This window comes from Schistocerca piceifrons, chromosome 3, assembly GCF_021461385.2.
Source record: "Schistocerca piceifrons isolate TAMUIC-IGC-003096 chromosome 3, iqSchPice1.1, whole genome shotgun sequence".
NCBI classification, from domain to species: domain Eukaryota; kingdom Metazoa; phylum Arthropoda; class Insecta; order Orthoptera; family Acrididae; genus Schistocerca; species Schistocerca piceifrons.
Genome location: NC_060140.1, coordinates 648065292 through 648090495, shown reverse-complemented (window position 1 = coordinate 648090495; position 25204 = coordinate 648065292). Strand labels below are relative to the sequence as shown.

The 25204-nt window shown below is 44.2% G+C and overlaps 1 protein-coding gene across 1 annotated transcript; it reads right to left on the bottom strand.

Annotated features, from left to right (window-relative positions):
• Window positions 1-1191: 1191 nt before the first annotated feature.
• On the bottom strand, window positions 1192-25077 carry LOC124788928 (trypsin-3-like). The gene is made up of 2 exons (XM_047256212.1): window positions 24673-25077; window positions 1192-1563 (listed from the first exon to the last, which is right to left on the bottom strand). The coding sequence occupies exons 1-2, from the start codon at window positions 25075-25077 to the stop codon at window positions 1192-1194; spliced, it is 777 nt and encodes a 258-aa protein (XP_047112168.1).
• Window positions 25078-25204: the final 127 nt, after the last annotated feature.

Below are 25204 nucleotides of genomic sequence, written 5' to 3'. Positions count from 1 at the left end.
TTACTTCTGTAAAATATCTGGGAGTATGCGTACAGAACGATTTGAAGTGGAATGATCATACACAATTAATTGTTGGTAAGGCGGGTGCCAGGTTGACATTCATTGGGAGAGTCCTTAGAAAATGTAGTCCATCAACAAAGGAGGCGGCTTACAAAACACTCGTTCGACCTATACTTGAGTATTGCTCATCGGTGTGGGATCCGTACCAGGTCGGGTTGACAGAGGAGATAGAGAAGATCCAAAGAAGAGCGGCGCGTTTCATCACAGGGTTATTTGGTAAGGGTTATAGCGTTACGGAGATATTTAGCAAACTCAAGTGGCAGACTCTTCAAGAGAGGCGCTCTGCATCTCGGTGTAGCTTGCTGTCCAGGTTTCGAGAGTGTACGTTTCTGGATGAGGTATCGAATATATTGCTTCCCCCTACTTATACCTCCCGAAGAGATCACGAATGTAAAATTAGAGAGATTCGAGCGCGCACGGAGGCTTTCGGGCAGTCGTTCTTCCCGCGACTGGAACAGGAAAGTGACGTAATGACAGTGGCACGTGAAGCACCCTCCGCCACACACCGTTAGGTTGCTTGCGGAGTAGAAATGTAGATGTAGACATGGAGCCCGTCCGCCTCTGACATGATCGAAATACTGATTAGCAAATTATCAGATCTTTTTTTGTGCATCAATTAATCTGCAGTCTATCAGAATCGAAGTCCGACCTTCAATTAACCTTGCAACATAACGCAACTGACCGATCGCATTGTGCACTCGCCTTTTCAGAATGACGTTGGGTCACGTCTGTAACCTTGCGTTTCTTTCCAACACCAGTCTGGAGTAATAGAAAGTCACAACAGGAACTAACAAGTACTACTCGGCTAATTTCAATTAACATTACTGAGTTGATGTTCTGCTGGGAAGTGGTGGGTGATTACAACTATATTCTTTACATTCTCTACCTTCCTTCCACATTCGGAAGCAGGCAAGGTAGGGGTTACAACTCAAAACCTAATAGCGACATTGATATGTAGGTGTGATGTGGAGACAGGTTTTACTAACAGTTTTATTTATTTCTTTATGCCAGAAAATTAATCCCTGGGGCATCCACAATAATGCATTTCCCAGAGAAGTTTCACAAGCCTTCATTGCTATCTCATACCCTGAAAACTTCAGGTGCCCTAGCGGCAGGGTCGAGTGTAACTCACTACACGCCTGTTGTTTCGCTGATCCAGGAGCGCAGAGCAGCGACGTTGGCGTAGACGCCCGGGTAATCGGCCAGAGCGCATTCGTGGCCCCAGGAAACGACGCCGTACTGCGTGGACCCCTCCACCAGGGGTCCGCCGCTGTCCCCAGAGCACGCGTCCCTGCCGCCCTCTGGATCGCCGGCGCAGATCATGCGCTCCGTGATGTCGAGACCGAGGTTTGCGTAACTGGCGGCGCACGAGGCTCTGTCCACGATGGAAGTTGTGACGGCCTGCAGGTGTTCGGCGGCCGGCCCGTCGTACCAGAGCGCGCCCCAGCCTGTGGCGGTCACCAGCGTGCCGGCTGCCGGCTCCGAGGTCGCTAGGCTCACAGGCTGCCAACATACAGGAAGTAAACATTCTGACTCAGATATCTGTGTTTAAGACCGATTACCTTCGTGTTTCCAGTGGATTTCATCTGAACGATCGGAATATACATAAACGAGGGGGAATCAAATGAAGAAACTTAAAAACATGATAAACAGAACGAATTTTCACTCCGGAGCGGATTGCGCGATGATTTGAAACCTACTTGCAGATTAAAACTATGTGGCGGACGGAGACTCGAACCTTGGACCTTCGCCTTTTTTTACCAGGCCGGCTCCTGTCCCAGTTGTTCATGCACAAAAAATATCTTCGATCTGAAAATAATTCTAAACTACAAAGTTATTAGGAATACTCCGATCATTTGCACTTTCATAGATTTCAAGAAGCCGTACGGTTCTGTTGACCGATAACGCTTGTTCAACATTTTAGAAGAACGAAGACTCGACCACGCAACACTACGACTAATCAAACAGACATTGGCTGGCACAGTATCGAAAATTAAATTCATGGGTGACATCTCTGATCCCTTCGTGATCAAAATTGTAGTACGCCAAGGTGTACTGTTGTTCAACCTATTGCTGGACAAAGTAATGACGTAATGGGAAAAAGAACTGAAAATCCAAGGACACTGGAAACCAACACGACTAGGAAAATCCCAGGACAAAGAAATTTCAAACATAACTTTCACAGAAGAACCTGGCCATATTCTCGGATAACGAAGATACAGCAACTAAACAAACAGAAATATTAAAGAATTTGCAGAAGTAGTTGGTCTGCAAATCTCCTTCCGGAAGTCTGAATTCTATGCTCAAAATTAAACATACAAAAATTAGGCACAAAATACGACAAGATAAACAGAGTTACACATTTCAAATATTTAGGTCAACTTCTCGAACCAACAGGAGGAAAAAAGGCCTCACGGAAGACTCGACTGCAAAAAATGAAGAGAGCTTACAGCAGAACACTACACATATAACGAGGATGTCATGTCCATACAAACAAAGGTCAGATACTACAACACAGTAAACAAACCTGAAATACTGCATGCAAGCTGGACTCTAACACTCCATACGAAAAGTCACATGGGTAGGCTAATGAAGGAAGAACGCAGAATCATGAGAAAAATTCTCGACCCAAAGCTGACAGAAAAGGCATACAGATTACACTTTGGGGAAAACACAGAGAAGATGTCAAACCAAGTAGCAGATATCAGAAATAGAAGGTTAAAGTTCAACAGGCACATCAGAAGCCTACCTCCAACAAGACTCACCAAGAGAATTCTGACATACGTGCGAGTGGTCTAGTCAACAGTGCCTTGGATCACACAAGTCAAACTTGACCGATAAAGAGCACAAGTCGATCCAACAGAAACTGAAGACAGAAATATTTACAAGAAAAGATGTACAAGTGGAAGGTTAAATCAGAGAATGAAGTCCCAAAGAAACCAGGGACAAAGTGGACTGAAGATAGAAAAAGAAAAAAAATGGCTCTGAGTAGTATGGGACTTAACTTCTGAGGTCATCAGTCCCCTAGAACTTAGAACTATTTAAACATATCTAACCTAAGGACAGCACACACATCCATGCCCGAGGCAGGAGTCGAACCTGTGACGGTAGCGGTCACGCAGCTCCAGACTGTAGCGCCTAGAACCGCTCGGCCACACCGGACGGCATAGAAAGACTCCACAGAGAAAAACTGAGAAAATCGTGAAAGATCAGAAAGAATTCTCAAATGAGGCAGAATATTATACGTGATCGTAAAGTGTCTTGACACATATAATAATAATAATAATAATATACACGTGTATATATTTGTAGATGATGTATTTATTATTTTTGCAGAACATTTTATTCTCTTCACTCAGAACTGTTTCCTTAAATTGCTAACCGCGATGACGACAGCGCATCGTTCTGGGACGCATCGTGTTCATAGAAGCTCCAGTATGCCATAAAATTAGCCGAAAACTTCAGTAGGTGAAGAATCCGAGGAATGAAGTCCACGCAAGTGTGGAAAGCGGAATCACAAACTACATTCTTTATCGTCCAAGCACGATTTACGACCCGCTGTCATAGCTTTACTTCTGCCAGTAGCTCATCTCCGACCACGCAAACTTCCCAGAAGTTCTTCCGCATAGCTTGCAGGACTAGCGCTCCTCGAAGAAAGGATATGGAACAACATGACTTAATAACAGCCTGAGGGATTGTTTCCAGAATAAATTTTCACTCTGTAGTGGAGTGTATCTGATTTGAAACTTCCTGGCAGATAAAAACTTTGTGCCGTAACTATACTCGAACCTGAGACCTTTGCCTTTCGTGGGCACGTGCTCTACCTATGGAACCATCCAAGCTGCCAATTTTCCTCAGAGCCTTACTTCCAACAGTGCATCATCTCCTACCTTTCAAACTTCATGGAAGTTCAAAATGGTTCAAATGGCTCTGAGCACTATGGGACTTAACATCTATGGTCATCAGTCCCCTAGAACTTAGAACTACTTAAACCTAACTAACCTAAGGACATCACACAACACCCAGCCATCACGAGGCAGAGAAAATTCCTGACCCCGCTGGGAATCGAACCCGGGAACCCGGGCGTGGGAAGCGAGAACGCTACCTTACGACCACGAGATGCAGGCATGGAAGTTCACCTTCATTCCTTGCAGGCCTACAGTTTATGTCCTCTTTCCCAGGAGTACGAGTCCCGCAAGGTATTCAGCAGAATATCTGTGAAGTTCGGTAGGTATGAGATGAGATACTGGCGGCTCTAAAGCTGTGAGGATGGGTCGGGAGTCGCCCTCGGGTACCTCAGTCGGTAGAGCACTTGTCTGCAACAGGCAAAGGTTCAAGTCATGGTCCAGCAAACGTAATAAACATTTGATTTCCCGCCATATCTTTCAATTAACTGCCGTACAGTTACCAGTGCTTTATTGAACGCCAAACGCGTGATAGCATACCACGGAGAAGTGAAATTCTGTCATAATGCCAGTTTACAATTGCTGCACTGCTTGCGACTTGTTCCAGTAAGAACAGGCTTTCTCCATTTTTTGAGCAGTGAGGTACGAATCCATCGGCGAATGATAGTTCAATATGGTGAGGCATGTTTTTCACTGCAGCGAGCCTAATCGTGGAGTATGAAGGTCAGAAACTGTATGACGGGTGGCAGACGGTCCCCGCCCACGTCAGACACACTGTGCTGAGACACAACAATTTGCTAGAGCATCTGAAACCACTGTGATGGAAATGCCCTTAAACATGGCTGACGTCACATTTTCATGAACTGCTTACTTTTTCAAAATGTCTGCAAGAGTCGTGTTGCGACATATCAATCCACAACTGGAAGTGCGATGCCTTGATGTCCACAAAGAACTTCTGCGGTGCTTAGAAGGGGAAGGTGATGTTGACAGTCATTACAGGGATGAAAGATGAGTGCACTACCACCGACCCTAAACCGAGAGAGCTAGCAAGTAATAGCCCCACTCTTCATCTCCAAAACCCAAAAAATTCTGGATGCAACAATTTGCTAACTCTCTTTAGGAATGAACGAGCCATTACTTTTGAATGTCACACGCCTAGGAGAATCATCATCACCACTGTATCATAATGCGATTTGCTGAAGAATCATGTTCGACATGCAATCAGATCGAATTGTTGTGGATGTCTGACTTTAGATGTCATTTTGCAGCGTGACAATACTCGACCTCATACTGCCCGTGCAACAGTTGCAATCATTACAGATCTTCACTTTGATATTCTTCCTCATCCACCATACTCGCCAGACCATGTCCTAAATGATTGCCACGTGTTTGGACCTCTCAAACAGGCTTATGGGAGGAAAGAAATTTCGCCCGATGAAGAGCGCAACAGGCAGTCCACGAGTGGTTGCGCACACCGCTACAGGAATTTCTTTCCTGAGGAATCCGTGTATTTCCTGTGCACTGGAGGAAGTGTGTTGAACATCAGGAAAAGACCGGGTCGAGAAATACTACCACTGGGTTCCATTTTCGTTCATTAAATCACATGTGAAAGTATTTTAAGATTTTTCTTTATCTCAACGTCGAACTGTAGAAGAAACGTCACATGGAGGCCCTCAATATTTCACAAATACACAAAATTATCGAAATCAGGATATGCATGGCCAATAGAATTCATAGTGCGAGCTCTGAGCTCACAAATGTACCTATACAAAACAAGTATTCGCATCCGTAATTCCTACAGACTTGTATAACAGCGACTGCCTGTCGGGAGACAGGTCTAGGTCTGTGTGTGCCGCTAGGTAGATCTTTATCTTAATTCCTTGAAATCGCGATAAGAATATGTGTTTTGATTCGGTGCAAACTAACAAAATTAGAAGACCGAAATGCCTATTGGAAATTTAATTGGCTTAGCCATCGTGCTAAACTCAACGATTTTTAACACTTTCACTTAAAATATACTGTCCGCAATTTGAGCTGTTATACACTTTATCAATGAAACAGTAAAAAAAAAAAACGGTAGAATGAAGAAACGAACCGAACCCGTTTTGAGCGTCGACTTAACTGAAATTACACTTTGCCTCCCTGCAGCAGGACAAATGCGTCTCCATACTGTTTTGGAAGTCTTTGCCAGATTCCAATTAAATATTTGATTGTCAGTTATTTCACATATTTTCTTATTTTTTTGGCTTTGTCGTAGGAACTCAAACAGCCATCAACTTACGTATTCTTGAACCAATATTCATAAGGTAATCTAAATGCACAGATTTATAGCTACCACACGCCACGTGTAATCTCTTTCCTATAAACACACGCACACTAAGGCCCATATATAACACATATGTACACATTTTATACCATGATTATCATCGTCAACTTAAAAAGTAAACTACACTTCTATCACATCAACCAGCGTTCAACACGTAGGTTGATGCGCAGTAGCCTTTTTCCAAAGCGTTCAGTCATCTCTTTGTCGTTTCTGCAACCCTTTTCTTCTCTTTCCCGGTCGATGTATTCTAGCCTGGCTCAGCATACGATATTTTTCTGACTGATGTCCCTTATAAAATTGTCTTTAACTGTCTTCATGCCCTAGTACTGTATATAGTCAATCAATACATCCTTCCCCCAAGTTAATACCTTCTTTATGTCAGTCTTCACTCTCAACCACGCCAAGACTTTTTCTTTCGTTATCAGTCTACCCCCGATACTTTCATTGTTCTCCTATTGCACCCTACTTCTAACGCAGCAATTACTTCCTTTTCTGCTATTATTATTATTCGCATCTCAGTTTTCTATAGCACTACACTCCACATAAAAGTCTTACTTCAGTTCTAATATTTTATGAAGCAAACAACTTTCTTTTCTTGTTGAATGATAATTTTGAGTGTTGTTTTTTACTAATAACAAAATGTTATCTTGCAAGTGTTTTTGTTTGTACATATTAAATGACGCTGGCCTGCTTTTCTTGTTGTCCACATCTCAAAAGCCTAAACAAGCCCCAAATAAATCTATACATACAGGTTGAGTCTTTCACAGAAAACACGTTAACGATACTTTTAAGAATATTGACAGTTGCTTCCATTTCCGCAGGTATGTGTGAATTGATTACAATGATAGTGTCATCTGCAAAAGTAACTAATTTTGCTTGTTGTTTATTAAACTGAAACTCATTTACATATATGAGGAACAACAGTGGACTTAAGATTGAGCCTTGGGAAACCCCAAATGTGATTTCTCCCCCATCGGAATTATGTACCAAGAGTACATTTAGTGAATTATTAAACACAGCTTTTTGCATTCTTTTGGTTAGGTATGAGATTATCCATTGGTTGCCAATATCCTCAGTCCCATGAAACATCCATTTATCTAGGAGAATACCATCACTCACACATCAAATGCTTCAGGTAAGTAGTAGAAAATACCAGGCACCACTGTTTTATTCTTTAATGCCTGCAAAATTCGGTGAGTAACATGAAATTTTACCATCATTAAATAATAATACAGCACCAGTTGATATTTTCTGCAATGGATCTAAGGCATTGACTGCATGAATCTCAGTATTCCCCTAGACAAATTGAATTTTTTTGGGACTGATGGTACAGCCAGCCAATGGATAATGTCGTATCTAACCAAAACAATGCAGAAAGTCGTACTTAGTAATTCAACCAATGTAGTCTGGGGGCATAATTCTGTTTAGGACCACATAGGGTAGCCATGCAGTCTGAGGTGCATTGTCACAGTTTGTGCAGCTCCCCCAGTTTGAGGTTTGAGATCTCCCTTGGGCGTGGGTGTGTGTGTTGTCTTTATTGTAAGTTTAAGTTTGATTAAGTAGTGTGTAAGCTTAGGGACCGATGACCTGGCAGCTTGGTCCCATAGGATCTTACCACAAATTTCCAATTTTCTGTCTAGGAAGAAATCACATATAGGGTCCCCCAAGGCTCAATCTTAGGTCCACTATTGCTCCTCATATATGTAAACGATCTTCAGTTTAATAGACAACAAGCAGAATTAGTTCTTTTTGCGGATGACACTAGCATTGTAATCAATCCAAGCATGCATAGAGAAACTGAAGAAATTGTGAACAATGTTCTTAAAAGTATCATTCACTGGTTTTCTGTGAATGGTCTCACCCTCAGTTTTAAAAAGAGAGGGCATATTCATTCTACATGTCTAGGGGTACTACATCAATGATATGGTGAGAAAATAATAATTACAGGGAAAACTTCAAAATTCTTTGGTGTCTATACTGATGAGAATTTAAACTGGAAAAAGCACATTTTGTAACTGTTAAAACATTTTAGTTCAGCCACTTTTGTACTTAGAGTCATTACAAACCTGGGAGAGAGACAAGTCAGTAAGTTTATATATTTTGCACATTTCAAGTTAAGAATTTCATATGGAATAATGTTCTGGGGAAACTCATCTTTAAGAAAGGAAGTCTTCATTGCTGAAAAACGTGATATAAGAATAATATAGGGTGCTCACTCACAATCATCTTGTAGACATCTGTTTAACGAGTGGGGCATTCTGACTGCTGATACTGTCATGACGTTAGTTGTAAATAATCCACTGCAGTATAAAAGGAACACTGATGTCTATACTTGCAATACCAGAAGGAAAAATGACATAGCCCTGAGCAGGCATACAGACACTGTACATTTATGCTTGCAAGAGTGGCACTATTGCTGGTGACTGTCTTTCTCTACAAGGACCACAGCGCAATACTGTGCTGAGCTGCAAACCACACATACCCTATCACATATTCTGCATGTCAGCATTCCTGAAAACTGGTGCCATCACAGTAGGCAATGCGCCACCTGGTGCAACCGCGCCTACCACCTCACTGCCTCTATAAAACGTCCAGGAGGGTGTTGCCACCACTCAGTGTCACAATGAGTGTTGCAGTTTGCTCTTCAGTAAAATGTTTGATGATGTTCTTTTGAACAGCCATCAGCCATCATCCTGACAACCACTCACCATTTCATTGCAACCCTGCCAATGTAGAGGCCATCCACCCCAGGCCTCTGTACCAGTAGTGGAGTAGGCAGGTTCTGGGACACTTTTTATATCAAATTTATATGTTAATTAATTGAACTGGTCAATTAAACCACCATTCTCGCTCCTCATCTCCTCTCCTTAACCTTTTGCTCTGCTAAGTGGTTCTTCACTCATCCTCATCCCATTGGTCCCTTATCCTATTGTTCTGCCAAGTTCCCTCTTCCCTCTCAGCCTTAACCTATTATTATGCTAATTGATTTATGACACCTTTGAGTTGACTTGTGATCCCCTGGGAATAATCCATCCTTCTGAGGAAACCCCTCATCACTCAACTTCCCCTTTCTCCTCCTCAACCCCTCTGGGAAAAAGGACACTTTTGTTGTCAGCCACTCCCCAGTTCAGTTCCGAGTCCCTTCTCCTCATCCAAGGGAATTCCCCAAAGCTCCCCTCCCCAACGCCAGTTACTCCCTCCCTTGTCAATCTGGAAATTGGCAGGTAAAAGACTCAGTCTGCACTGAACTGCTGGAAAGGAAGGATCTCACAAAACTAAATTCAAAAAATAAAAAATAATACTATATTGTTAAACTCAGTCTGTGTGTTCTTTATTTAATCAGTTAGCAGAAGGCAGGGCTCCCCCCCCCCCCCCCACTCTCCTCTCCCACTTGGGTACATCTGCAGCTACATCTACACCAATACTCCACAATCCACCTTAAGGCGCATGGCGGAGGGTACGCTGTACCACTGCCAGTCATTTCCTTTCTAGTTCAACTCGCAAACAGACTGAAGGAAAAACGTCTACCTATACACCTCTGTTTGCGCCATAATTTCTCGTATCTTATCTTCATGATCGTTACGCGAAATGTATGTTGGCGGTGGTAGAATCCATCTGTACTCAGTTTCAAATGTCGATTCTCTAAATTTTCTCCATAGTGTTCCTCGAAAAGAACGTCACCTCCTCTTAAAGGATTCCAATATGAGTTCCTGAGGAATCTCCGTAACACTTGTATGTTGTTCAGATTTACCAGTTACAAATCTAGCTGTGTGCCTGTGAATTGCTTCGGTGTCTCTCTTTAATCCGACCTGGTATGGATCTCAAACACTTGGGTAGTTTTCAATAATAGGTAGCACTAGTGTCCTATTTGCGGCCTCCTTTACAGATGATCCACAAGTGTCTAGAATTTTCCTAATAAACTTAAGGCAAACATTCGCCTTTCCTATCACAATCCTTCCAAGCTCGTTCTATTCAGTATCGCTTTGGAATGTTACATCCAGATATTTAAATGACAGGACTGTGTCTAGCAGGATACTACTAATACTGTATCCGAAAATTACAAGTTCGTTTTTCCTACTCATACGAATTAACTTACATTTTTCTCCATTTAGAGCTAGCTGTCATTCATCACACCAACTAGACATTTTGTCTAAGGGATCTTATCCTCCTACAGTCACTCAACATACACACCTTATATATATCACAGCATCATCAGCAAACAAAAACAGATTGCTGCAAACCCTGCATGTCAAATCGTTTATGTATATAGAGAATCACAGCCATCCTATTACACTTCCTTAGGGCGCTCCTGATGATACTCTTGTCCCTGATGAATATTCGCCAGCGAGGAAAACATACTGACTTCTGTAACTAAAGAAGTCTTCGAACCACTCAGATATCTATGAACCTATTCCACTTACTCGTACCTTCTGTAACAGTTTACAATGCGGCACCATGTGAAATGCTTTTCGGAAACTATAAATATGGCATCTGCATATTGCCATAATTCTCAGTATATCATTTGAGAAAAGGGCGAGCTGAGTTTTGTATGAGAGATGCTTTCTAAACAATGCTGATTCGTGGATAAAAGCTTCTCAGTCTCAAGAAAATTTATTATATGCGAACTGAGAATATGTTGAAGAATTCTGAAGCAAACCAATATTAGGAAGATTGGTCTGTAAATTTGCGGGTCCATTCTTTTACCCTTCTTATACACAGGAGTCTATGACGTTCTTTTCCAGTCGCCTGGGACACTGTGGTGAGTGAGGGATTCACGATAAATGCAAGCAAGTAAGGGGCCAATGCCACCGAGTACTCTTTGAGAAACTGAATTGGGATTCCATGCGGACCTGGTCACTTGTTTGTTTTTAATTCCTTTGGTTGTTTCTCTATGCCAGGGAAGCTTATTACCATGTCGTCCATATGGGACTCTGTTTGATAGTCAAACGACAGTATGATGGCACGGTTCTACCATGTGAACAATTTCTTGAATGTGAAATTTGCTGTCTTCAACTACCACTCCAGATTGTTCAACAAGTGACTGGACGAAGGTCTTAGAACCAACTCAGCGATTTTAAATTTGACCAGAATTTTTTGGGCTCTCTGCTAGCTCTTTTCACGATGTATGGCGTTAGCAGAACTTGTATGCTTAATACATTGATATTTTCAGAGATGCACGAATCTCTACTAGCCCTGTCAGACGTATTGCGTGCACATTGGCTTTCTTTCCAGCTCTGAACTCTGTCTGCCTAATGGGCTCCATAATACACCTATACACTGAAGCTCCCAGTAACTAGTAAACCTCTCCTCCCACGTGGTGGTTGGACCCTGCTGAAAGAGCAGACACCTGTCCACCCACAGGGTGAATGGGTGAGGCCAGACAACCAGTCTCCACAATGCCCCTCCACCTCGAGTGACACAAACGTCTTACTACCCATCGTTAACGCTGCTATGAGGACAGATGCACTGTGTCAGGTGTACTAGGAGAAGCCTCAGTAGCAGAGCCCAAAGAAGAAAGAAGCGACACTTGAGGTGTTCCATGCAACACACCAAATACTCCACCACCGCGAAACCCCAAAGCAGTGGCCTGAAGGTGACTGCCCATAGCCAAACGTGCATTCAGCTCTTCACATTTGCACCCCCACCACCCACTTTCTATGATGTAACAACTGTAAGCTCCAAGGAATGGAATGAAGTGTGTTACATTAGCCGCTGTTTTGAGTTTCCCACATATATGTCTGCCAGGTGGGCACTGGGTGCACTATCATCAATATCTGCAGGCTAGGCACTGGTGGCGTGAGGTCGAGCACTGAGTGCCAGCAGCTCTGTTCACTGCAGACGACTAATGGCTAATGACGCACTCCGAGACTCTTAAGTCCCAGCACACACCACTAACATCGCTATGCGTTGGCATGCGTGTAGTGCCCATCCTCCATACTGACTGTAAGATGGCAGAGAAACTGCTGTTAGGGGCTACATAGCCCGCTAACGCTGGGAGTCACACACACTGATACAGGTCCAATTTTTTGCATGCCAAGCCACCCAAGGGTCACCCAACTGTTCTCGTGGCCTCCAAATAAAGCATCAGGTCACAGAAACCCTTTGACTATGAAATTTCAGTCTTGATTCCAGTCTGTCTGTCTGTCTGTCTTTCTCTCACTCTCTCAAGTGTGAACACCTGCATGAATCAACATGCCCAACCACACTGAGTGAGGTTTCCATCCCTCATCAGAATATTGTATTCCTAGTGGTTAATGCTGGAGACAAAGGAGGAGCTGGCAGAATTGCGATATTAAAACAGGTGGGAAATAGTCCATATGCCCTACCCTATCAAATCAATTTTTGACTATTTACCGGGTACAAGGAAGGGAAAAAAGCTCTTGAAGCTGTAAGTCACATAGGATGCTTAAACTCTCCACCACATTACGATACTTCTTCTTTGTAATAACACATATTTTTCAGACATATACATATTGCAAATCAGTTAATCAAATTTCTGCCACATGTAGATCGTAGAGCCAAATATATCTGATGCCTTGTATGCACCGAGTTTGAGAACGCAAGCACCCTCCTCAATGCGCTGTAAAACCCAACTCCACCACAACTGTTCCACCTTACGTTAAACATACCTGGTGAAAACAACTTTCCAATCGGACACAACCTCCCGACTGCAGGAGTGCCCGGCGCGGTCTAGAGACCCGCAAGTACATCAGCCATGCTGGCAGTTGGGCGCCCATTTCCTGGTATCCACACCCCAGTTGTACCAGATGCTTAGAAGCTGGAGAGACTGTCACCATGACCACAGTCAACCGATCAATTTTCGTGGGGGAAATAATAATCGAGCGCAAACACCTTCAATATTGAATCTTCACACACATACGTTTCTGTTGCCACTTAGCATAATGGTTAGTTCGCTATTCGGCCACCCAGGAGATGCCACAAGCGCCGCCACCAATTTTGTTCCCACGGTTGAGGACGAGAGCTAACAGTTTGGAGTATTCCATGTATCTGTTGGTTGAACAAGATTAAACCACGACTTCCAGTCGACTAAAGCCTCGTGGCCACTTCTACAGCTGGCTGTGGCGCACTGCGAGACAAGCAGGTGCGACTTGGACATACAGCTGTAACTGCAACTGCACCCCTAACATAGAGGCCCCAGTTTAAAAATCCACTTTACCCAATCCAAAATGGGTATGTTTTTGTCCATACATCTTGAATTTCTCACGTAAAATGTAGATTCACCCTTTTTATACGAGTTATTTTCGAAGTCGGAAGAAATCAGAGCATACCCATGTTATCACATTGCTAAAGTATCGTTACTTTTTGTGAAAATTTTGTACAACAGTATGTCATATGCTACATTTCCTCTAAATATCCTCTCATCAGGTAAAAAAATCTGTTCTTATCAACTTAATAACTGTTACGTCCTGCACCACAGGACCTGTTATTTACTCATGACGGAGTGCTAATAGCACAGGAAGTCTCCTCACTTTCGAACTCTCCTAACGTTGACAAATGCCTCATCACCAATGAAACATCTTAAAGTAGCAGCATAGAGGAGTTGGAAATATCAGGTTAATGTTGTGTATCACTTTATAAATTCGGTAATACTGCTGATTTCATTATGATCGGCACCTCTTCCTATGTAGGTGGGAGACTGATATTTCATTAAAAGGTTTCGCTGCAACTCAAAAACGCGTGATTACCATTCCACGTCGCGAATCATATCCATGGTACTCTCGCACTCCCTTCTAGCCGCCCAGCAGCGCGTCATTGACATCAAATTGACTGACAATTTAATTGATCATGACAGCCTCTTTGCATAGTGGGTAACATTTTTCATGTAGTTTGATTACGCTCCAGACACTTCCGTGGTGTCTCCGAGGGCTTCCCAACAGGGTAGGTAGTCGTTTCCTCCGATACTAAAATGGGTGGCAATCGTCGTCAAATAGCTAAAGATATCTAATGCTAATTATGTTCTGTGTGTTGGTTGCTTTGTCATGCTGATGGAAGTACACTGAAGAGCCAGAATACATCGTCACCTGTTCATATCATGTTTGCTCATCCTTGGATCGAAATACATCACTGATTCGGCATATCAGGTATCCGACAGTTTGTTGGTAGGTTTGTGGAGGAATGTGGTATTAGATGTCTAAACAAAGATCATGTAATTCGTTTAAATAATGGGCTGCTGATTTGTGAATGCAGTGGTGGCGCCGGATAGCGACCCAGATGGATTCCATAGGATTTACTTCAGGTGAATTAAGTCGCTGAGGCATCAGCGTGAGTTCATTACAGTGCCCTCAGACCACTATAGCATGGTTCTGGCTCCGAGAAACGGACAATTATACTGCCAGGGATAACATCGCCATCGGGGAAAACATCAAGCTTTAAGGGATACAGGTGGTTCGCAGCTGTCAGTTGTCTTTGATTACCACCACAGGTCACATCCACGTGCAGGAGAATGTCTCCCATAACATAATACTGCTGTCAGCGGCCTGTGTCCATGGCGCACTGCACTTTTCTCATCTCGATGACGGCGTTTGTGGAGATGACCATCTACCTAGCGTAGCAAAATTGTGTTGAAGAGCCAACACATTTCAATTGAGTGACGGTCGAATCCCGATTATCCTGAGCCCACTGCAACCGTAACTGACGATGTCGCTGGGTCAACATGTGAACACGTAGGGGCAGTCTGCTGCAGGGCTCCAAGTTTAACAACGTAACTTGAACGGCGTGCTTTGAAACACTTGTGCTTGCACCAGCATTGTGCTCTTTCGGCAGAGGTGCCACAGATCACCAACCATCCTGCATTCTGAGCAGTCAATCCTCTGAACCTCGTATTCTGTGAAGAGTCGTGGACGTCCAACCATTTAGCGCCTAGTGGCTGTTTCACTGTCCTTCTTCCTCTTTCCACAGATACTCACGACAGCAGAATGCGAACATTCCACCAGCTTCGCCATTTACAGGATACTCGTTCACATGCTCTGCGTGCTAGTAATCTACCCTTTATCAAAGAAGCTTATCTCAATGAATTTCCCCATTTGCATTGCATATCTTTGCTTGGGTGATTACCTGTCTGTGTCTGCTCCACTTGTATATGTCTGTTAAAAATTCACGTGCTGGCAACGCCACCAGGCCACATCCAACATCGCGGTGGACAGTGGTCATAATGCTTTGGCTTATAACGAATCCTGCTGCACCCTGATGGTCAATGGAGCAGCAGCATGTTTCACTCTCTTCTCCACCCCCGCTACACCTCCGCCGCCGTCTCCACCACCGCAGCCAGGTAGCATGCGAACAGCTGCCACCACTGCCACTAGATCGCGAACCTCCGCCTGCACATTGGGGCTGTACTACTCTCAGACGACAAGCCACCACTCACCATGCCCGACAGATGTTAATGACTCCAGAGTCGCAAAAGTTGTCCTATATTTTTCAGAAGGACTGGATACTTAAATGGCACTGGGGTAAATATCAAGATTTTGAACAATACGCTTCCCCTCCTCCCACATGCAAACCGGAACTTTCTGAGACGTGTTTCCGAAACATGCCAGAAAGGCTGACCCAGATAACAATAGCAAAATAACTGTCTGCTGACCACCCCATCCCAAACGCGTATGAGACTAACGACCTGGGTTTTCCTCAGAATAAGCCCTGTAGAACAGTTCCTACTGGCTCCTGCAAAATTAGTGGGCGGATACTTCGAGAACTCAAATGGGAACACCCAGAGGGAAGGCGATGTTCTTTACAAGGAACACTACTGAGAAAATTTAGAGAACCGACATTTGAAACTGAGTGCAGGAGTCTACTGCCGCCACATTTCACATAAGGACCACTAACATAAGATACGAGAAATTAACATTCATACAGAGGCATAGAGATAGACTTTTTTCCCTCGCTCTGTTTGTAAGTGGAACAGGAAAGGAAAAGTCTTGTAATGGTACCAAAAAACACTTCGCCACAAATCGTGCAATGGCTTGCGAAGTATGCATGTAAAGATACTGGTTACACATGCCTAATATCATGTACGGCCCCCGTGAGCACACAGAAGTGCAGCAACAGGACGTAGCGTAGACTCCGATTAATGTCTGAAGTAGTGCTGGAGGGAAATGACACCATGAATCCTGCAGGGTTGTCATAAACCCATAAGCGTATGAGGGGATGGAGATGTCTTCCGAACAGCACGTTGCAAGGCCTCACAGATTTGCTCAATAATGTTGACATCTGGGGTGTTTAGTGCCCTTCGGAAGTGTTTAAACTCAGAAGGGTGTTACTGGAGATACTCTGTAGCAATTCTGGACGTGTGGGATATCGGACTGTCCTGTTGGAATTTCCCAAATCCGTCGGAATGCACAATGGACATGAATGGATTCAGTTCATCAACAGGATGCTTACATATGTGTCACCTATCAGAGTCGTATCTAGACGTACCAGGGGTCCCATATCACTCCAACTGCACACACCCCACACCATTACCGAGCCTCCACCAGCTTGAACAATCCCCTGCTGACATGCAGGGTCCATGAATCCATGAGGTTGTCTCGATACCCGTGCACGTCCATCCGTTCGATATGATTTAAAACGAGACTCGAGGGACCAGACGATATGTTTCCAGTCATCAACAGTCCAATGTCGGTACTGACGGGCCCAGGCTAGGCGTGAAGCTTTTTGTGGTGCAGTCGTCATGGTACACGATAGGGCATTTAGCTCCAAAGCCTATATCGATTATGTTTCGTTGAATGGTTCGCACGCTCACACTTTTTGATGCCCAGCATTGAAATCTGCAGCAATTTGCGGAAGGGTTGCACTTCGGACACGTTGAAAGATTCCCTTGAGTCATCGTTGGTCCCGTTCTTGCAGAATCTTTTTCCAGCCGAAGCGACGTCTGAGATCTGATATTCACGGCACACTCGTGATATGGTCGTACGGGAAAATCCTCACTTCATCGCTATCTCGGAGATGCTTTGTCCCATCGCTCAGACGCCGACTATAACACCACGTTCAAACTCACTTAAATCTTGATTACCTGTCATTGTAGCAGCAGTAACCGATCTAACAATTGTGCTAGACACTTGTTGTCTTATATAGGCGTTGCCGACCGCAACACCGTATTCTGCCTTTTTACCTATCTCTGTATTTGAATACGTATCCCTATACCAGTTGCTTTGGCGCTTCAGTGTAGATGTAGATGTAAATTTAATCTACCCATTGAGACGTCAGTCCATCGATTTATAGACACAAAAACTCATAGAAGAATGTTGTCTCTTATTTATCTAGAAAACAAAAGACATAACCTCAGTTACTGACTGTTTCTCGGTAAAAATCTTCGTATTAGCCCCCATTTTTCTCATTGCAGTCAGTTCGGAAGACGTATGTGAGAGGTCGTAATGTGTTTTCCCATAAAACTTAGAAGAAGCGATGTAGAGCTCACCTCTCGACTGCCCTTTCGTCACAGTATCTATTACATGCCATATTATCAAACCAAATGTCTCTGAGCACTATGGGACTTAACTGCTGTGGTCATCAGTCCCCTAGAACTTAGAACTACTTAAACCTAACTAACCTAAGGACATCACACACATCCATGCCCGAGGCAGGATTCGAACCTGCGACCGTAGTGGTCGCGCGGTTACAGACTGTAGCGCCTAGAACCGCTCGGCCACAACGGCCGGCGCCATATTATCACGAATCTCGAAATCCCTTTACATTCCGACAGCAGTTAGAGGGCTGTCTAGCCCTCCACCCGTCACTGAATTGGTATAGACCTATCACAACGAGAAATGTAGCACACTAACGTATAGTTGACGTTAAAAATTGCTGTTCTGACGAGGCAGATTTCTGGAACATCGCAGTAGCTGCCAGTTCTTACAGTTCTTTTTCCTATAGCTTATATTTGTTTTCTTAACATTTCGAACATCTATTCACCACCTCATCGGAAATCCACCTTCCTCGCAGCGATTGTGTAACAGACTTTCCCCACTTCTGTTAGAATGTGATAAGGAGATCCTTGATAATGCTCGTATGTTGGAAAAAACTATAAGAAGCAGTATCAGAAAATATAACTCTTAGATCTTTCAGTGTAGCAGTACAGGGGTCGATGTAGGCCAGAAATAGCATCCTTCGTCAAGTAGTTGGAATGTAGAATGTAGAAAAAGTGATAACTCTATATGTCATTGTAGCAGCTGAACTTTTAAACTCCACCTCATTTAAAATGTGGTAGCAGGAAAGCATCTAAAGCCCTGTGATCAAAACATAAAGGCTGGAAATGGCTGACGTTAAAAATTATTATTCTGATGAAGCAGCTGTTTAGAATACCGCAGGAGCTTCCAGTTCTTGCAGTTCTTTTTCTATAGCTTCTGATTATTTGCTCCGAATTTCAAACATGTAGTCACCATCTCATCGGTAATCTGCCTTCTTGATAGTGTCACTACCGCAGGCTCTTCCCCCTTCTGTAGGAATTTGACAGGAAGGTCCCTCCGCTAAAAAAGGACTAGGTTTCAGAGCTGTGGTTTATAACTGTGGAAATGGACTGTTCAAGTTTGATCCTGTCTGAATGTTAGCGACATGGAAGTACATTTCAAAAATCAGTATGGGATGTATACGAGGCAAGACTATAGTTTTATTGAACAATTTGTTAATTAGGGAAGTAAGTACCCTACACAGCATTATTGTACTTAAATACCTTGACAGTCGTTTGGGACCTATGTAACATGCATCTAATTCCAATGCAGCGTAGTATTGTAACACGGAAAATGCAGATTAAGATACCTTCTGCACCATCCAAAATGTTTGCCGTTTAATAACCGTTGACAACGTGCTCTCTTGCGCTGTACTTTTGATTCTGAAGCTGTAATATAGGAACTATATTTAAAACGAAACCGTTGTACTAGTGTATTTATTTTTGACTGTATATAATTAATCGTAATTATAATGAAAATTTTGTAAATTTCTGGGTAAAAGCCAAGAGAATTTTAGTGAAACGTATCGATAGCAACGAGGAAATGGTACTAGCTGTGCCGTTGTTTATCTCTGTCACGTTGCGAGCAGAGAGGAAGCAAAGCAGTTGCGCGCTCCCGCCGCCATGGAGTGTAGCCATGCTCGCGCCAATGTAGACGCGCCTCATTTGTTAACCCGCGAATATTGAGAGCACGGTAGGAGTGGACAGGCGGAGGAAGCTACTGTTGCCTGTCCCATAACTATCCGTAGCTCTGCGGACTACTCGGGGTTCTCATCGAACAGCAGCAGCAACAACGGCACCTCAGCATTGTCGTCGGCTACATTCATCCTGGTCCGCACAGCTACAACAACGTAAGTCTGTTAAGTACAAAATCATAAACTCACGTTGGCGGTGCCCAGCAACATTTCTTTCACAAAGTATGAATAACTTGCAATAGTTAGAACTTGTAGGGCACCTGTGTTGTCATTGTCCTCAGACATTATTTTTCTTTCCTTTCCATACAATCACCGAGTGTCGTAAGAATATCAAAAATAACTATTTACGCCGGCCGGGGTGGCCGAGCGGTTCTAGGCGCTACAGTCTGGAACCGCGCGACTGCTACGGTCGCAGGTTCGAATCCTGCCTCGGGCATGGATGTGTGTGATGTCCTTAGGTTAGTTAGGTTTAAGTAGCTCTAAGTTCTAGGGGACTGATGACCTTAGAAGTTAAGTCCCATAGTGCTCAGAGCCATTTGAACCATTTTTAGTAACTACTTACTGCCAGTTAGAGTGTTTATTAGAGACCAGTTTCTGCCTGGATTTTCTTCCACATCAACTGTTCATTCTTGTATTGCATAGCAAAGGCTACTTGAAGTAACGTATAATTTCACTGGCAAAACTAATTACTAGGGATACATCACAAATTAAGAGTGCGCAGTTTCATTTCTTCTGTATTTAGCTTAGCGAGTGACTTCTGCTGGCTTCGTATGTATTTTATTGTTGTGATTTTAAAAGTGAAACCAACTGCTCATTTGCGTAAAGTAAATTCAGTTCAATCTTTCAATAATCAAAAGTAAATTGCTTGCCTTTTTCTAAATTTTTCGTCGCGTTACTCTGAGGTTACTGAAAGTTATTTGTTTACATAACGAAGTTTAAGTTAAGCCAGTCATTTATTTAACCAGTAATTTCATTTAACGTTACTTTCAAAATTTTGTACTTCAGAGGAAGCAATTGCAAACTCAGTGCTTTCCGATTCATTTATTTTCTCGTGAACTGTTGTGCTGCGCAGTAGTGTGACGACCTTCTGTTGCCACGCCAGTGATTAATTGCTGAAATATCTTTGCCATTACCTTCCTCAAGATTCTGGAGATTCTTTGCCCTAGCGGGCTGGCGACCGTTTATTATCCCTTTTTAGCTAATCAGTGTTTTCCTTGTGTTATCAGTGATTTTTGTAGTATGAAAAGGAAATGAGCGTACGGCATTGTGGGCCGGGAGTCCCCCATTCGGGGAAGTTCGGCCGCCGAGGGCAAGTACTTATTGCATTCGACGCCACATTGGGCGACTTGCGCGTCAGAGATGAGGATGAAATGATGATGAGGACAACACAACACCCAGTCCCTGATTGGAGAAAATCTCCTGCCCCAGCCGGAAATCGAACCCGGGCCCCTTGGCGATTTTTGTAGTAAATAATACGTGAGTGAGCTGAAGTAGAATGTAAATGTCTGGTTTGGATTCGTTTGGTGGAATCTTAAGGGAAGCAATCAAACACTAAGAACTGACAAGTTGGTGAGCTAAAGCAGAAGAATTTGTCAGGCTCAGATTCATCTGCATGGATTTTTAAGGGGGAGAAGATACACCCACTTAGATGTGACGCTGTAGGAGACGAGTGGCCCCAAATCCCTTGCGTATGTCTCCTAGAGACTGTTGCACTACAATTCGGTTCGAGATAAGAGGTACTAAGGTGACTGGTGTTGCCGGAGGAGACATTGAGATTGATTTGGTCTCGCTTGTACTTGGTGAACTGGATAGTTGGCTAAGCGTATAAGTACTGGGTTCGCTTCTAAATAAGTAACTAGCACTACGCATATGTGTGTTACCCATGTGGATTTACTCTGCTCTAGATGGAATAGTGTCATTGTCGGTTCACTATAAAACAGAAAAGGAGGGTAAAAATATGAGCAAAGCTGTGATTAAGTCCTGAATCTCCCCTACTTTTGCAGTAGCTCTGACTTATGCATAGAGGTGAGGCTGTTGCACCGTTGTATGTAAACGATTCAATGGATAGAGTATCGGAAGCTCTGTGATACTATTAGTTTTGTGTTACGGAGGTGTGCTCCGTTTGAAAAAGTGATGTATTCCTCATGAAACTCTATAGTATCAACGAAGGCTCTGACAACATAACACTGCTGTATGTCTAGCTCAGTAATCACAGGAAAACGAGAAACGGGATTAGGACACGTACAGTGGGATAATTATCCACAATCATTTGATATAGATGCATTCTAGGTCTTATGCTTCTGAATTTCTTTGTGTAGTTCACGTATACTCCACATGGTTGGGACTTTCCTCCTGGACGTTAGCGTGTTATTTTTCTCGTGTGATAGTTCCATACCTAAACAGTGACACGTGGAGGACTAGACAGGCTTCTTACTAATGGAAATTTGCTGTCAGAACGTGATGAGATTTACAGAAAAAAAATAGTAGATATCTGTGACTTGATGGGAGAGATCCCTTACTTGTCGAAATCAGGTAGATTCAACTGCTATATATCGAAGACTGGAAGATTCGTGACCATATGGCAACTAAGAGATACTGTGATGAAAGGGCAGTTGAGAGCTGAGCTCTATGCCGCTCCTTGTAAGTGTTATGGCTAAACATTTTACAACCTCTCACATACATCTTGCGAACTGACTGCAATGAGAAAATTAGGGGCTAATACGATGATATATTATTGAGAGACAATCAGTAGCAGGGATTCCGTCTTTTGATTTCTCGATAAATAAGAGACAACATTCTTCTGTGAGTTTTGTGTGCCTATAAATTGATGGACTGATAGCTTAATAGGTAGACTAAATTTACATCTACATCTACACAGATGAGCCAAAACATTATGACCGCCTGTTAATAGCTTGTTTGTCCATCCTTGGAACAAAATACATCACTGATTCTACGTATCAGGGAGCCGACAGTTTGTTGGTAGTTTGTGGAGGTATGTGGTATTAGATGTTTACGCATAGGTCATGGAATTCGCATAATAACGAGCCGCTGATTTGCGTGTGCGATGATGGCGCCCGTTAGCGACACAAATGGGTTCCATGGGATTTACATCAGGCGAATTTGCAGCCCAGACATCAACGTAAATTCTCAATAAAACTCCTAAAATCACTGCAGCACGGTTGTGGCTTCGAGACACGGACAGTTATACTGTTGAAAGATAACATCAGCCATAGGGGAAGACACCAAGCATGAAGAGATGCAGGTGGTTCGCAGCTGTCAGAGTTTCTTCGATTACTAACGCAGTTCCATGTATGTGCATGAGAATATCTCCCACAGCTTAATAGTGCTCCCACTAGCCTGCGTCCCTGGGCGCTGCACATTTCGAGCCGCCGTTTAGCTCGACGGCGGCGTTTGTGGAGATGTGATTCACCAGAAGGGCCGACACTTTTCCATTGATCGACGACCGAATGCCGATAGTCCTGTGCCCACTGCAGTCGTAATTGTCGATGTCGTTGGTCAACATGTGAACACATAGGAGTGGTCTGCTGCGGAGCTCCAAGTTCAATAATGTACGATGTGCCCCGAAACACTTGTGCGTGCACCAGCATTGTGGTTCAAATGGCTCTGAGCACTATGGGACTCAACTTCTAAGGTCATTAGTCCCCTAGAACTTAGAACTAATTGAACCTAACTAACCTAAGGACATCACACACATCGATGCCCGAGGCAGGATTCGAACCTGCGACCGTAGCGGTCTCGCGGTTCCAGACTGCAGCGCCTAGAACCGCACGCCCAGCATTGTGCTCTTTTGGCATGGATACCATAGATCACCATCTATCCTACGTTACAGACCAGACAAGCCTTCAAACCCCATGTTTGTGAAGAGTCGCTGAATATTGTCATCAAGAAAGCTGCAAAAATCTAGGAAATATTCCTTTCTGACTGAAGCTATTGATTCCAAAACAATATTTTGAGACACGTGACATGATTAAACATATTTTCTTAAAGTGTTAAAAAGACGAGTGAATGGAATACTGATAGCGGAAATCAGTTCCACTTTGCGCTTAACATGAAGACCAATGTGTGAAGAGATATGATAACGTGTGTGGTCATGTTACCGATGGCAATGCAGATAATAGATTAAGTGATCTGATATCAAGATAGATTGCAAAAGCACGGTTCTGACAAACAAAATATTTAAACCCAGAACGAATTTTCAGTCTGCAGCGTAGTTTATGCTGATTTGAAACATCCTAACATATTAACACTAATCAAAATATCCACGGGTGTACTGCCGGTCTACAGTGTCCAACGGGCACAATCTTTCGGCGATCATACATGTCGTCATCATCAGGTGAACTGACGGACTGAGTTCCTGTGAACGTGCCGGTACGGAGATCCGTACGCTATGGCTGCTCAGGGGGAACTGGGTTCGGTCGCGGCGGCGGCCGGTTTAAATACCCTCCGCCCGCGGCGCACTCCCTCCGCCGTCCGCGCCCCACGGCATGGTCGCGCGGTGGAACAGATTGCGACGGCGTCTGAGATGACGTCGGTGTGATGTCTCTGTCCGCCGTGGTCGTCACAACTATACGTTTCCTCGATTTACTCTTGATTAACCCAGTCGCTGGTTCCCAAGCCTTGCTAAGATTATAGCCACAGTCACGGTTTATGAAGTCGTCATTGGTGCGAATTTCGACGGCCTCTCTAACAACGCTGTCCCAGTATCTCGACGTCTGTACCAGAATCCTCGTGCGTTCACACTCCATAGCGTGATTTTCCGACAATCTGTTCCACCGCGTGACCGTGGCGCGGGGCACGGACGGCGGAGGGAGTGCGCCGCGGGCGGAGGGTATTTAAATCTGCCGCCGCCGCGACCGAACCCAGTCCCCCCTGAGAAGCCATAGCGTACGGATCTCCGTACCGGCACGTTCACAGGAGCTCAGTCCGTCAGTTCACCCGATGATGGCGACATGTATGGTCGCCGAAATATTGTGCCCGTTGGACACTGCAGACCGGCAGTACACCCGTGGATATTTTGATTATCAAATACACCGGAAAAAACTCAAGAATCATATTAAAATTGTTTGCCAGATGTGGACTCAAACCTGGGACCTTTGATGTCCCTGGGCAGTGCTGTGTATTTAAAGCAGGAATGCAGCTGAGCGCTGACGAAGAACTGCATTTTACGTTTATTATCTCTTACTGCACACGAGTGAAACATGTTACCTGGATTCTGTCGTTAAACGGAATTTCGGCCAAGATGTCGACAACACCGATGTCGTAGTCCGCCGTGTCTTCGCTGTAGCTGGAGTGGTAGATCACTGTGTAGGCGTCAAACACGCTGCCGCCGGTGCCGCGCGTCGAGCTGCCGACCCGGGCTCCGTACGAGGTGCTGCTGCCGGTGAGGCAGTGCGCCGCCGTCAGCACCCATCTGACGCTGAGGATGGAGCCGCCGCAGGCGTCCGAGCCGCCGTACACCACAGCGACCGTCCACGGGTACTGGGTGATGTCCACCGCCTCGCCGCCCACTATACGGCCGGCGGGGTCGGCTCTCACTCTTCGCGACTTCCAGAAAGGCGCAGCGCTGCAGACGGCAGCCAGCAGGCACAGGGCGAGTGTCGACTTGATCATCTCTCGTTCCAGCTCTGCTCACCTCCGGTTGTCAGTCGTTTTTTTATACCCACCTGTTTAATCAGTTATCGAGATCAGTACAGTGGCACCGCAAACAAAATACTTCAGATTACCAGTATACAGCTTT

Excerpts from the sequence above, each read along its gene's own strand:
- LOC124788928 (XM_047256212.1), bottom strand. The coding sequence starts at position 25,077 with ATGATCAAGTCGACACTCGCCCTGTGCCTGCTGGCTGCCGTCTGCAGC. Across the intron at positions 1,564-24,672 it reads CGTTTAACGACAGAATCCAG|CCTGTGAGCCTAGCGACCTC; the intron begins GTAACATGTTTC and ends GTATGTTGGCAG.